This window comes from Pezoporus occidentalis, unplaced genomic scaffold, assembly GCF_034315485.1.
Source record: "Pezoporus occidentalis ecotype Australia unplaced genomic scaffold, CSIRO_AGI_Poc_V1 ctg159, whole genome shotgun sequence".
Classification (NCBI taxonomy): Eukaryota; Metazoa; Chordata; class Aves; order Psittaciformes; family Psittacidae; genus Pezoporus; species Pezoporus occidentalis.
This window is the reverse complement of record NW_026913415.1, coordinates 301,733-315,129: the sequence shown is the minus strand read 5'-3', so window position 1 is coordinate 315,129 and position 13,397 is coordinate 301,733. Positions and strand designations below refer to the sequence as shown.

At 46.1% G+C, this 13,397-nt stretch overlaps 1 protein-coding gene across 11 annotated transcripts in view; it reads left to right on the top strand.

Annotated features, from left to right (window-relative positions):
• Positions 1 to 13,397, top strand: part of MYO9A (myosin IXA) — a 191,262-nt gene that overhangs the window by 144,134 nt on the left and 33,731 nt on the right. For all 11 annotated transcript variants that reach the window (XM_062612105.1, XM_062612104.1, XM_062612102.1 and 8 more), the window contains 4 exons: positions 4,491 to 4,566; positions 9,524 to 9,667; positions 10,359 to 10,398; positions 11,231 to 11,353. In XM_062612105.1, the coding sequence (XP_062468089.1) occupies positions 4,491 to 4,566; positions 9,524 to 9,667; positions 10,359 to 10,398; positions 11,231 to 11,353 (383 nt within the window). The remainder of the gene's footprint in view (positions 1 to 4,490; positions 4,567 to 9,523; positions 9,668 to 10,358; positions 10,399 to 11,230; positions 11,354 to 13,397) is intronic.

Genomic DNA, 13,397 nt, shown 5'->3' with positions numbered 1-13,397 from the left:
GACTTGCTCCAACAGCTCCGTGTCCTTATGCTGGGGACACCAGAACTGTACACAGTGCTGCAAGTGGGATCTCACAAGAGCAGAGCAGAGGGGCAGGATCACCTCCTTTGACCTGCTGGTCACAGTTCTAGCTGTGCACAGAGAGAAAACTAATTGATTTGATGAGTATATTGAGATTCCCTCTTGGTCACTTGCTATTTAGCTTGTGCAGCCAACTGATCACCCTTCCCTTACAATCTCAGCTGCTTCACTGGTGTCTTTGTGTCTATCAGTTAATTGATGGTCTTCCACCAAAGGAAGGTACTGGGTTTAGGCACCTTTGAGTCCAAGACCAAAGCTGAGCAGGAGAACAAGTAGTATTCATGCAGTGTATTCATATACATTCACTATTTAATGGCCTGTATTTACTGTACAGAATTCCCAAAGCCTTGTGTCTTGCCACCTTAAATCTAACACCTTTTTTCCTTTCATGTCTAAAAAAACCCTCACTTTATTTCCCAGAAAAGAGGTGACATCAGTCTAACAACATGTCTTTGGTTGCAACATGTATGCATGCTGGTTTTAAGAGCCAAGTGATGCCCAATGTAGAGAAGTCTTTAATCCAGCTTGTGGCCATAACTTTTATTAATCAGAAAGTCACTAAAGGTGCTAAACTGGCAGAATTATGATGTGGGTTTACTGCAGCTATTATTTGGTAGCCTAAACCAGAAGTTCCCTTTTCCCAAGCAATGCAAGGTGCAGATGCAGTAATATTTTGTTACAAACTTGTCTTCATAGCTTCAGCCCGGCTTGTTGGGTTAAGATGGTGTTTTGGGCTTTTTCTTTCAGGGATTTCTTCTGTGGGGAGTGCAGAGAAGTGAAGGAGGACAGAGTTTGCTCAAAAAAGAAGGACACATTCTAAAAAAGTCTTAGAAATACTGGTAAAACCCCATTCTGATGAAATTCTTTAGGTTAGAGAAGTCTTCTGTGCCTTAATGGGGAAGTATCCAGGCATATATACTATGTAAAAACAAAATGGATACAGTTAGACTTTGGGTGCTTTCTTAGTGTAAAACCAGCCACAAAAAATACTAACACAGTATTTTAAGCAGATTTCTGATTATTCTCATTTCACCCCCCCTTACAACCGAGCACAGAAATGCCAGTCTTGAAAGAGGTAAAAGAACGCTCCGAGGATGAGAAATGGAACAAAAATGTCATTCATGGCAAAAAGAGGGATTAAAGAAAGAGTTTTGAACTCTAGGTGTAGCTAGGCACTCAGGTAGATTGCCTGGCTTGCTTTCCAAAAGCCTCCAGAGCTGGAGGTTACAAAACCTTCTCAGCAGGAGCGGTTTGGTCCTGCACAGGCAGGATCAAAGATGACCTGTGCCATCACATTCCTCAATTTTCTTTTGCTCAGATTTCTAGGATATTTGGACAACTTAACCAAGTGAACCTTCAGCTTTTCCAGGCATCTCCTGCCAAGTGTTCAGGCTTCAAGACAAGGTGTTATCTCCACAGGTAAAGGAGAACAGATGTCCCATTAAAGGGATGTCACCTGTTGAGGTTTGGTAGAAATCCATCTTCTCCTTCAGGCTCTGAGGAGCAGCAGATCAGCAGCACTGGCTCAGATCAATGTGTATGTGCTTTGCATTCATCTTCAGAATAAAAAGAATCTTAGGGCACCTTTTAGCTCAACATCTGGGCTACATTAAATAAGGAAGTGATAAACGTGGAGGGGAGATGCTATTGCTTCTTCCTGTTCTGCTGCAAAGTACAATTTAGACTTTCTTTTTCGAGAAGAGGTTTTGCAATCTTTTTGTCCTCTGCAGCCAGCTCGGGGTAGGGAATACACATTGTTCCCATGTTCAGGTGACTGTTGCCATGTTTTCTGTCTCACAGCAGCAATTTTGAGACAGGTAGAATATTGCTTGGCTATTTTCATGTCAAATTCAAGCTTATCGAGTCTCTAAATCTCTGTAGTTTAGTGACTTGAAAAGCATTTTGCTGTCTACAAAAATTGTCTTCTGTCTTCCTAAATGCTTGGTTACAAAACATTTCCACTTTGGGGAAGATAAGAGCTTGAAATGTCTGCTTCTGTAACCATGCATGGAAAATTCCTTGGCTTTATATCAAATAGAAATTACTCTAGAACTACACCTATCAAAGGATATAGGTTCAATAGGCAATAAAGCCTCCCCATGCAGTGTATACTCCTTGCTATCTGTGTCCATGTCCATATATCTGCAGGAAGAGAAGAAGTAGAATCATAGAATCATAGAATGGTTTGGGTTTGAAAGGACCTTAATATCATCGAGTTCCAACCCCCAGCCATGGGCAGGAGCACCTACCACTAGACCCTGTTATCCAAAGCTCTCACAACTTCCTTGGGCAACCCATTCCAGCTCCTCAACACACTTACAGTAAAGAATTTTCTCCTTACATCCCATCTAAACTTCCCCAGGTTAAGTTTTAACCCATCACCCCTGGTCCTATCACTACAGTCCCTAATGAAGAGTCCCTCTCCAGCATCCCTATAGGCCCCCTTCAGATACTGGAAGCTGCTATGAGGTCTCCACACAGCTTCTCTTCTCCAGGCTGAACAGCCCCAACTTCCTCAGCCTATCTTCATACAGGAGGTGCTCCAGTCCCTGATCATCGTCGTGGCCTCCTCTGGACTTGTTCCAACAGCTCCATGTCCTTTTTGTGTTGAGGACACCAGAACTGCACACAATGCTCCAGGTGAGGTCTCACAAGAGCAGAGCAGAGGGGCAGGATCACCTCCTTCGACCTGCTGGTCACGCTCCTTTTGATGCAGCCCAGGATACAGTTGCTTTCTGGGCTGCAAGCGCACACTGAAGCTGGCTCATGTTCATTTTCTCATCAATGAACACCCCCAAGTCCTTCTCCTTGGGCTGCTCTGAATCTCTTCTCTGCCCAACCTGTAGCTGTGCCTGGGATTGCTCCCACCCAGGTGTAGGACCTTGCACTTGGCATGGTTAAACTCCATGAGGTTGGCATCAGCCCACCTCACAAGCGTGTCGAGGTCCCTCTGGATGGCATTCCTTCCCTCCAGGGTATCAACCGAACCACACAGCTCGGTGTCATCGGCAAACTTGCTGAGGGCGCGCTCAATCCCACTGTCCATGGCAGCGATGAAGATGTTAAACAAGACCGATCCCAACACCGATCCCTGAGGGACACCACTCGTTACTGGTCTCCAGCCGGACATTGAGCCATTGACCACAACTCTTTGTGTGCAGCCATCCAGCCAGTTCTTTATCCACCCAGTGGTCCATCCATCAAATTGATGTCTCTCCAATTTAGAGACAAGGATGTCGTGTGGGACAGTGTCGAACGCTTTGCACAAGTCCAGGTAGATGACATCAACTGCTCTACCCCTGTCCATCAGTTCTGTAGCCCCATCGTAGAAGGCCACCAAATTGGTCAGGCAGGATTTCCCCTTAGTGAGGCCATGCTGGCTGTCACCAAGCACCTTGTTGATTTTCATGTGCCTTAGCATGCCTTCCAGGAGAATCTGCTCCAAGATTTTGCCAGGCACAGAGGTGAGACTGACTGCTCTGTAATTCCCCGGGTCATCCATTTTCCCCTTCTTGAAAATGGGGGTTATATTTCCCTTTTTCCAGTCATCGGGAACGTGACCTGACTGCCATGATTTCTCAAATGTGATGGCCAGTGGCTTAGCAACTTCATTCACCAGCTCCTTCAGGACCTGTGGATGGATTTCGTCAGGTCCCATGGACTTGTGCACTTTCAGGTTCTTAAGATGGTCTCGAACCAGCTCCTCTCCTACAGTGGGCCCAAGGTCTTCATTCTCACAGTCCCTTCATCTGCCTTCCAAGACTTGGGTGGTGTGGTCAGAGCATTTGCCAGTGAAGACCGAGGCAAAGAAGTCATTCGGAACCTCAGCCTTCTCCAAATCCAGGGCAGTTCTCCTAGGGCCCACGTTGTCCCTAGTCTGTCTTTTATTCGCAATGTAACTACAGAACCCCTTCCTGTTATCTTTCACATCCCTAGCCAGGTTTAATTCTATCTGGATGCAAGGAATAAATGACCATTTTTCCAAGCACCCTACTTATGTTGTGGTGTTTTGCCCATGCAAGCATCTGGGATGTCCCATGCACAGCGGAGAGCTTGGGAATATTTTGGACATACAGGACATGAGTGGCTGGTCACCACCATCACAGCAACCTCTTTACCATGTTTCCTTACTAGCTGGGACATCATGTCCCTAACACTATGTGCAGGTGTGGGAGGGGAATTACCGGGCTTGAGCAAACAGCGTTACTCATAAGCGTGATGACTGTGGCAGAGAGGTAAAACTTAGTAGGTGATGGGTATGTCGGCATCTTTGGCACCCTTGTATACCCAGCATGTGCCATGACATGTACATGCTCCTCCTCACTGTAATCAGTGCTAAGCTATGGCTGTGCTAATTGCCTCTGGGTGAAGAGCCAGCTAGAAACATCTTTTCTTATGTGCTGGTTTAGGTATTGCTCGGAAGAGCCCACGGACACCGCTCTCAGACCTCCAGGGAGTCAACACCATCAACGAGAGGACCCAGCGGTAAGTCTTGCTTTTACATTGGCACAACAAGGAAATCTGGGATAGGAGAGCACTGTCTGTTGTCATATGTAACTATATTCACGGTTCTTTCAGCTTATTAATTTTGTCTTCTCTTCATTCTTTCTCTGCTATGAGATCATACTTAAATGGCAGGCAAGGAAAGCAGCTTTCCTGCGTCGAAAGGCAGCAGTTATAGGTGGTGTGGCGTACAAGGTGAAAAGAAGCTTGCAAAAAATATCAATGAATGTGCCAATATCAAGGAAATCAAAGTCTAACAAGGAGTTTTCTGGCACAAAAAGCCCAATGATGTGTTTGGATGCAGAACTGCGTGCAAGCACTATGATGCCACTGAGTGTGGAGGACCTGAGAAGCTGAGATTGTACCTGGTCAAACGCTGGCTTATTTTGAAGGGGAAGCAGCATGTCAGCTTCAAAAAGAATTGATTTTCACTGGGTTTTTGTACAGTTTTATTTTTTAATCCTTCCTTGACGGTTCTGGCCATTCAAGCAACTCTTAATGAGATCTTTTTGCTTGAGAGTCACTCAGGTCTACACTTTGAGATACAGATATTTACCTCTTCTGCAAAATGTTTTCCAAACCCATTTCATAATTGAGTTGCTTGCAAAGCACAGTGTCTTCATTTCAAAGGGCTATCTGGGCACAGAACCTCCTTCTTTTCTCCAGCTACTCTTGTGCTGTCCCTCTGCAGATCCTAGAAGGTGATTATCCAAATACCGCTTCTAAAGAGGTACGGTGCATCTCTGCTTCCCTCTGAGTACATGTATGTATGCTGGAGAAACAGATGAGCACCGTCCTCAGCTCCTAAAATGACTGCTTGGAGCTGCAGACATTAAGGTGTAACTTCATGGATGCACTTGAGTTCACGAGAAGCCCGGAACAAATCAAGAGGAGTCTGAGACTGTCTCCTGAAACGTATCCATCAAATCCCCTGTAATGGTCCTTGTGTCTCAGGGAGCTTCCCTTCCACGCAAATTAAAATACCCTCCAAATATGTTATTAAACCTCATTTTTTGCTGGCTTTAATGCCAGATGGCCAAGACAGAAATTAGACACGTGGTGTTGCTTTCTATCCTAGGGGAACAGAAGCGGCTTTTATTGTCTGTTTTTTTTCACCACGTGCCTTCCAAGTGCCATCAAGACTAGAATATCCCTCTGGCCCTGAGTTTCTTCCCTTTGAGAGTGGTGGTAGCACCCTGCTGAAGGAGAACTGAATGTTCTCATACCATTACAAGCTGACTTATTTCCAGCGATCAGAAAGGATGTGATTTCCATAAAAATGTTGGATTGAATTAATGAATTTCTGCCGCTCCTCAAGTTTGGGCACAAATCCAGCTTGTGCAAGCAATCTCAGCCTGTCGTGAGAAGGTGATACAGCCCTGGTTGTCTTCACATCAGTCTTTCCCGCCTCTCCTTTTCTTTCTCCTAATGCTAGAGCCTCTGCAGCTTGAATCTATTGGGTTACAATGATAGCAGGTACATGGTAACACTTGAGGCAGCAGAGGTTGGTGACTTCAGAGATGACATTCACTGTTTCTAGCACTTGTGGTTGCACAGGTTTCCCTAAACATGATGTAACATGAAACTTTGTCACTGTGGAGATCTTCCCATGTAGATAAGAGGTTCTGCAGTTTCTCTAGCAAGCCTTCAAACCTGGTGTGGTGCATGAAGAACATCTGTGAGGTGGGATAGGGATTTTCTCGACTGCCCTGCTCCAGCTTTGGAGGTACATTGGTGTGAGAGCTGGAGCTGTCAGCATCTTCATAGCCCAAAACATTGTGGTTATTTCAGTGAGGGGGCATAGTAAAGGCAGGGAAAGTCCTGTCTCCATGAGAGAAGAGGATGTGTTTATTTACTGTGGAGTTCAGTCTGTGGTCAGCTCTATTTATTTGGCTTAACCCAACCCAGCGTAGCAGCCAAGTTGCTTTAAACAGCCAGGATCAAGGGCAGCAGCTACTGTGTCTTCCTTCCTCATCTGCAGCAGTTGTACCCCAACAGGGTCAGGACACATGGTTTACTCCCTTTACTGATATGTTTGCAGAAAAACGTGGTTTTGAAGCTGTGCTAACTCCTATGTTCATCCCAGTGTGGTGCCTTAGAAGCACAGTCCGTGGTTTTTGTTTCTCTTGGTCATCATCAGTGATGGGTCCCCAAGTGTCATCTGTGCCTCTTCCTTCTGAAAACACAAACCAAGTCTCTCATAAGATCTCTAAGTCCAGCCTGCACTTTCAAAGCAGACAAGTGATTTTGATACCTTTCATTGTGGATGATTTTCATCTGAAGTGTCATATCACACTTGATAAATGTTCGTATTTTGGTTAAATTGCACTTGTCGAGCAAGAAGAGGTAAATACAGGGGGTGAAGGTAACACGTAGAGAGATTTACTTTAACAGCTTTCCAGCAGATAAGCAATTTATGGCCCTAAATTAGGCAGGAATTTGCTTTCAAAGCCATCTCACGATCATGCGGTCGCTGATAAGTCTGCGTTGTGCATCCAACCCACAGGATAGCCCGGGGCTTGCTTCTCAAAGCGAGTTTGAGGCATGACATCACGCAGGAAGTCGCTTCAGCGAGCCAAGCGCTCGCCTCTGATCTCAGAAGAAAGTGGATGGGTGGTTTGCACATGCTGGGGCTGAAACCAGCCTTCAGCAGAGCCTTGTGGAGCGGCCGTGTCTTGGAAGTGCCTTCACCAGCCAGGGGCGATGAAAGCCGTGCCATTGCTAACCGAATCCAGCCGGGCTGCCTGCTTTCCTGCTGGTTTCTGTTCACTGATGAAGCTGGTTTATGTGCGGTCATGTCTAAGCAGCATGCAGGAAAGCAGGGGTTGATCAACCTGTCTTGGAACAGTTGTTTAAGCTTGGTGAGATGATTGACCTCCCAAGTACCCTGAAGGCTTCATTGGTTGCCATCTGCATGTATCCACCCTAAAGTACCCATAACAGAGCTGCTGGTTTGTATCTTTTTTTTTCCCCAAACCACATGGGAATTTCCAAGGGTTTCTATTCCCTGGTCTTGTTCAGAGTCCATGTATCCACAGCCAGTCTCAAGCCTCAGAGTGGCCAAGATTAATGATAGGTTGTAGATCCCGTAAGTGGTCATTGAGGTTTAGTGGTACTCGTCAACTGGTGATTTTTTTCGCCTCCTGCAAATAGGAGGCTTCTGATGGATGGGACCTTAGGTGTAAGGGCAAAGGTGGACAGGAGAGATCACCTGGACAGTAAAGCCTCTTGCTATCCTTCCTTGAATCAAACAGGCTGCTTAAAAGCAGCAGGTCCTGAAGTCCTCAGCCAGGGGTTCACTTTGCTCTGATTCAGCCTTTCTTTTAATAGTTGCTCATGTCAAAAAGGTGATTTAATGGGGCTAGGATGGGGTCTGAAAGGCACTGAGGCAAGGCAGTGAGGTGACTTGTACTCCAGCCTCACGTGGCTCCAAGGATGTGGCTCAAGGCTTTGAGCTGGCAGAAGAACAACTTTGCAGGCTTTAATTTTTAATTTCTATGCAGCACTTGATATTTGCCCTTCTTCTAAATCACGACTTTAAGGCAAAGGGCTGCCTTGTTCCTAGCCCTCAGAAATGAGCAGAGGCCCATTTAAGCCACCGTGTCCTTCAGCATCCTCATGACCAAAATAACTGGTGCTGTATTGACTCTCCTTTTATTCCTTTTTCTCCTGTTTGAGATAGCTTGGAGGGGAGAGGAGTGGGTTGCAGACTCCACATCCTCCTTTAGATCACCTTTCTTTCATATGATGGTTTCTGCAAGGTTGATAGAGTATTTACAGCAGAGAGGACTGAATTGGAAGAGTGATTTGCGATCAGGTCTCAGTGAGTGATTCTGGTCCAACCTCTAAGTCCAGCTGGGGCTGGCATCCTTCATTTGTGGCAAATAATCAGTTTATTGCAAATGGCATTTGCTTTTTCTTTTCCTAATGAAATGATGGAGTGAATTAAAGAATATAGAGTTAGCACTAGCATCATCTAAAGTAGTGACTCTATTAACGATAGCAAGGCTAATGGCAGAAGTCATAGCCTTGTACCTTCAGAGCACTGGAGTATCTGCAGACAGAAGCCTTCTGTCTGGGACAGCTGGAAGCTGTTATTCTCCTGCTGATAGTTTGATTCTTTTATTATTATTTGATTTTTGAAAAGTGCTTAAGTAGCCAATTGCTTCATGTGGTGTCTGGCATCCTGAAGTCATCCCATGGGAGTGAGTCATAGAATCATAGAATGGTTTGAGTTGGAAAGGACTTTAAGATCATCCAGTTCCAATCCCCTGCCATGGTCAGAGACACCTTCCACTAGAGCAGCTTGCTCCAAGCCCCTGTGTCCAACCTGGCCTTGAACACTGCCAGGGATGGGGCAGCCACAGCTTCTCTGGGCACCCTGTGCCAGCGCCTCAGCACCCTCACAGGGAAGAACTGCCTAAGAGCTCATTTCAGTCTCCCCTGTTTCAGTTTGAACTCATCACCCCTCATCCTATCACTACAGTCCCTGATGAAGGGTCCCTCTCCAGCATCCTTGTAGGCCCCATTCAGACACTGGAAAGTGCTCTTGAGGTCTCCATGCAGCTTCTCTTCTCTAGGCTGAACAGCCCCAATGTTCTCAGCCTGTCTTCATATGGGAGGTGCTCCAGCCCCTGCTCATCCTCGTGGACTCCTTTGGACTTGCTCCAACAGCTCTATGTCCTTCTTATTTTGGGGATACCAGAGCTGCACACAGTGCTCCAAGTGAGGTCCCGCAAGAGCAGAGTAGAGGGGCAGGATCATCTCCTTCAACCTGCTCGTGACACTCCTTTTTATGCAGCCCAGGATGTGGGAAAAATAATAAAATGGTGGCTTTCATTTTCTACTGATGGATTAGTTTATTATCTTATTTTGTCTTAGAACTGGGCGGGGGGGGGGGGTACATCTTGCTAACACTATGTGGTGTTTGATGTTGCAGTGATGCCTATGCGGTCGGCTGGAATGGCCGGATGGGGATGCGGCACAGCCGGCTCGCCAGCCCCGGTGCCTTCCTAGACAAGGATGGGATATTTGTCAACGCCACCAACAGCAAGCTGCTGGAGAGGGCCCACGGCATCCTCATGTCAGTACAGAAGGAGGGGATTTTGGCTTTATTCCTGGAGCATAATGAGCAGTGTGGGTGGTTAGAGGAATGTAAATAGACAGAATAGAAATATATCAGGGTTTTGGGTAGACTTGGACATATTTCATGGCTGGGTCAAAGAAACCCCCAGTATGTTCTACACATCTGATTTTTTTTACCTCTTATCATTCATTCGTAATAACAGACGCAGGGAGAAGGAATGAATCTGCCAGTCAAACCAGTCTCCAGATATGACAGCGATGTAACGCAGTCACATTTTTTAGCATGATATCAAAGTTTCCATTACAAATTAGGTGGGGAAATGATGATTCACACCGCAGCCTCGTCGGGAGGTTCAGAGAGCATTGCGGCTGCCTGGAGTTATCACAGGCTGTGAGGAAGCAGCAGGATGGCCAGCTGTTCCCCATGCTGCTCTCTCACTCACTCTGCCCACTTTCTGGCATAACCATCATTGCCAGCGTAACCATTCTCTTTTTAACTGGATGCTTTCCTCTCTAACCTGTGCCACTAAATTTGTACACCTAGTCTGCAGCATGCAGAAGCAGCCCGGTTTCAAGTGCAGGTCACAGGAAGCAGCTGCTAAAGGGGTTTTGGAAGAGCTTGTTTCATCATTTCCTCCATTCTGCAATTGCACACATGGATTAACCTGAGCCTTTTATTATGTCCCCAGGCGAAACAAGAACTTCAAAGCCAAACCCAATCTCCCAAAGGTGAGTGAGAAGCAGCATTTTTACCTTGCTGGTCTGTGGGTTAAGGCTACAGGAAGAGTGTGAGGAAGGCCACTTGTGTCTGCGTCAAGACTTTGGTCAACTCAGCTTTGTTCAGGACTCTTTAATTTATATAAAACCAAAGGATTTCAACCCTGATGTGCTGGGATATACTGTATGAGCTTCTTTCTTGGACCTGCTCTGAGTCTTTTTTACCTTCCCCTGGGAAAGAGTACGTACATGCTGGTGAAGTTTGGTAATTAGATCTCTAAACTCTCTAAGCTGGTAGGTTATGCAAGAGGGCTAGTGGCTGATAGGCATCAGGCTTGATTAATCATATTCAGTTTCCCTCCTTCTTGGCTGCATTAACTATATTTTAAGAGATGCCAAGGGATCTGTTGTACCTAGAAGAATAATGCTTGTTGTGGTCATGGTTGGTGCTGTGTTAGTGGTCAGGAATGGAGGACCAAGAGGAGCAAACTTTGGGTTTACTGCTCTCTGTGTGCGTGTTGCACCTGGAGAGACACAGATACAGTTAAATGATGAACTGCTGATTAACAGAGAATAATTTGTCCGCAGCCGTTGCTGGGTAGGAGAGCCAAATTTCCCATGGTCAAAGTTGCCCTTGCCAAGTCCTCAGAGGAGGACCATGATCTGGGAGATCTGGCCAAATAGAGAACTACATTTCAAGACATCCCTCTGTGTTTCTGGGTGAGATTAAGTAGGGTGGTCACCCCAGGAAGCCCTGCAGAGGGGATAAAAAGGGTTATATGAGATGATAAAATCTGGTTATTCTTGTATTTATCAAGAGCAAATGGAGTGTGTCTTTCCACAGCATATGCTGGACGTGAAGTCCCTCAAACACCTAACCAACCTGACGCTGCACGACCGCATTACCAAATCCCTCCTCCATCTCCATAAGAAGAAAAAACCACCCAGCATCAGTGCCCAGTTCCAGGTAATCCTTTGATATTAGACCTTTGATATTAGACCTTTGATTTAGACCTTTGATATTAGACCTTTGATTTAGACCTTTGATAGAGAGAGGTGAATTAAAAGCAAATACCTGCTCTGGGTCCCCAGGGTGCCTTAAGGACACACTTCCAGGCACAGCCCTGCCCCATCCCTGGCAGTGTTCAAGGGCAGGTTGGACACAGGGGCTTGGAGCAAACTGCTCTAGTGGAAGGGGTCCCTGCCTGTGGCAGGGGTTGGAGCTGGATGAGCTTTAAGGTCCCTTCCAACCCAAACCAGGCTGGGATTCCATGGTCCTCACCACCATTTAGGACATAAATTCAGCTGTTTACATGACTTGGGTAAGCTGGGAGACACCATGCAGGTTATCTAAATGGTATAAATGGAGAGGATCAAGAGCCATGGTGGGTATGGGGGAGGATGATGTGTGAAGCAAGATGGGACGTGAGGATGAGCTGCAGAGCATGCAGGTGTATGCCTGACCTCTGGTACCTCACTTTCTAAGCCATCGCATCGTGGCTCTTTCTCTGCCAAATCCAGAAACTGCAAAATCACAAAATGACATTTTTACAGCCTTTTGACTTGCATTCAGCATCGGAAATTCACTCTGGTTTCAGGCCAGCCGGAATGGGAATTTTAGTAGGGGTGGAAAGGTCACAATATTGCTGCATTATCTCCAGGCAGGCAGTGGAATTGAGAGTAGGGATCGATACAGCATGCGCGGTGCACCAGCCATCCCCAGGATTAGCTGCAGCAAAAATAGTCCTCCAGTATGTGCATCAGGTCTTGGAAACTGCTGCAAGACGCACGCACAAGCAGGTGGGGATGTTAGAAAGCAGCTTCTCGGTTAAAAATTGGTTTCTAAGCAAGTCTGGCTTGGTTCTGACTTGTCATTTTGGTGGTTCGGGGTTGGTTTTGGAGATATGGGTTGTTTTGAGAAATTTTCTGTGCATAGATTCATTGAATATACATACACACACACATGTGCCAATCTATAGATATAATTTGCAGAATGCACGTCTGTATACATGCATATATATATGTATAAAGTTTAGTCTAGTCTAATGGTATGCTGGTTAAAATGCACTTCTGCAGAGTTTAATTCATACAGTACCATGGGGGGGTTGAAGCAGGGATGTCCTGGTGTGAAATGCCTTCCTGAACCCTCTTCATCCTTCAAAGGAAACTGAAAAGCCTTAGGGCGTGTGAGTGAGATTTTGATGTGTGCTTTTACAGCACTTACAAATAAAAGACCATTAAATGCCATGAAGATTCCCCCCCCCCCCCGCAGCAAAGCAGATCGTTCTGATACCCTTACCATTTGTGCTGTTCCCCAGCCATGATTTGACAATGTAGGAGCTGTGTCTACAACACATCCTTCTTTCAGTGACATGGATAAAGCCATGTTGAAGTCAGAGGCAGCTCTGATATGACTGCCTGCTTCTCCTCTAAGACAAATGCAGGGCACTCCAGCCCTGACTCCATTTAACACTTGAGGGAAGCATTTTCTTGCAAGAGCAGCCTGGTGCAAGCTGAGATTGATTTCCTTCGTCAAGAGCAGGCTAATAAAATTGCAGCACATGGAACTGGGTCACAGGCAGGAAATACAAATGTTTCCTGTCACAGGGTTGGAGGAGAGGGTTTGCTGATAAATGCTGCCTTGTGGCTAATGCCTCAACACTGGGCTTGCAGCTGCTCTGTCTCCTATTGATATTAACTATTACTTACAGTAATCTTTAGGTGAAATAGGTGTTTTAGAGGATGCTGTAAGAGCAGCGATGGCTTTCACAGCTGAAAATCAGATGTAAACTGCAGCACAGTGATTTATAGCTTGCCCTTTTACCCTGCATGCAGGTGGTATCCTAAGGAAAAGGATGCTGCCCTGTCTAGCACGGGATGATGCTGAAACTTTGCATTTCAGCTTGAGTGCAGGGGCTGAAAGAGCGGGTGGCTGGACAGTTTTGCAGGCAGAGGGACAAAGGGACAGGGTCCAGGGTTAATCCGGGGACCTGGCGTGTCCTGTATGGATT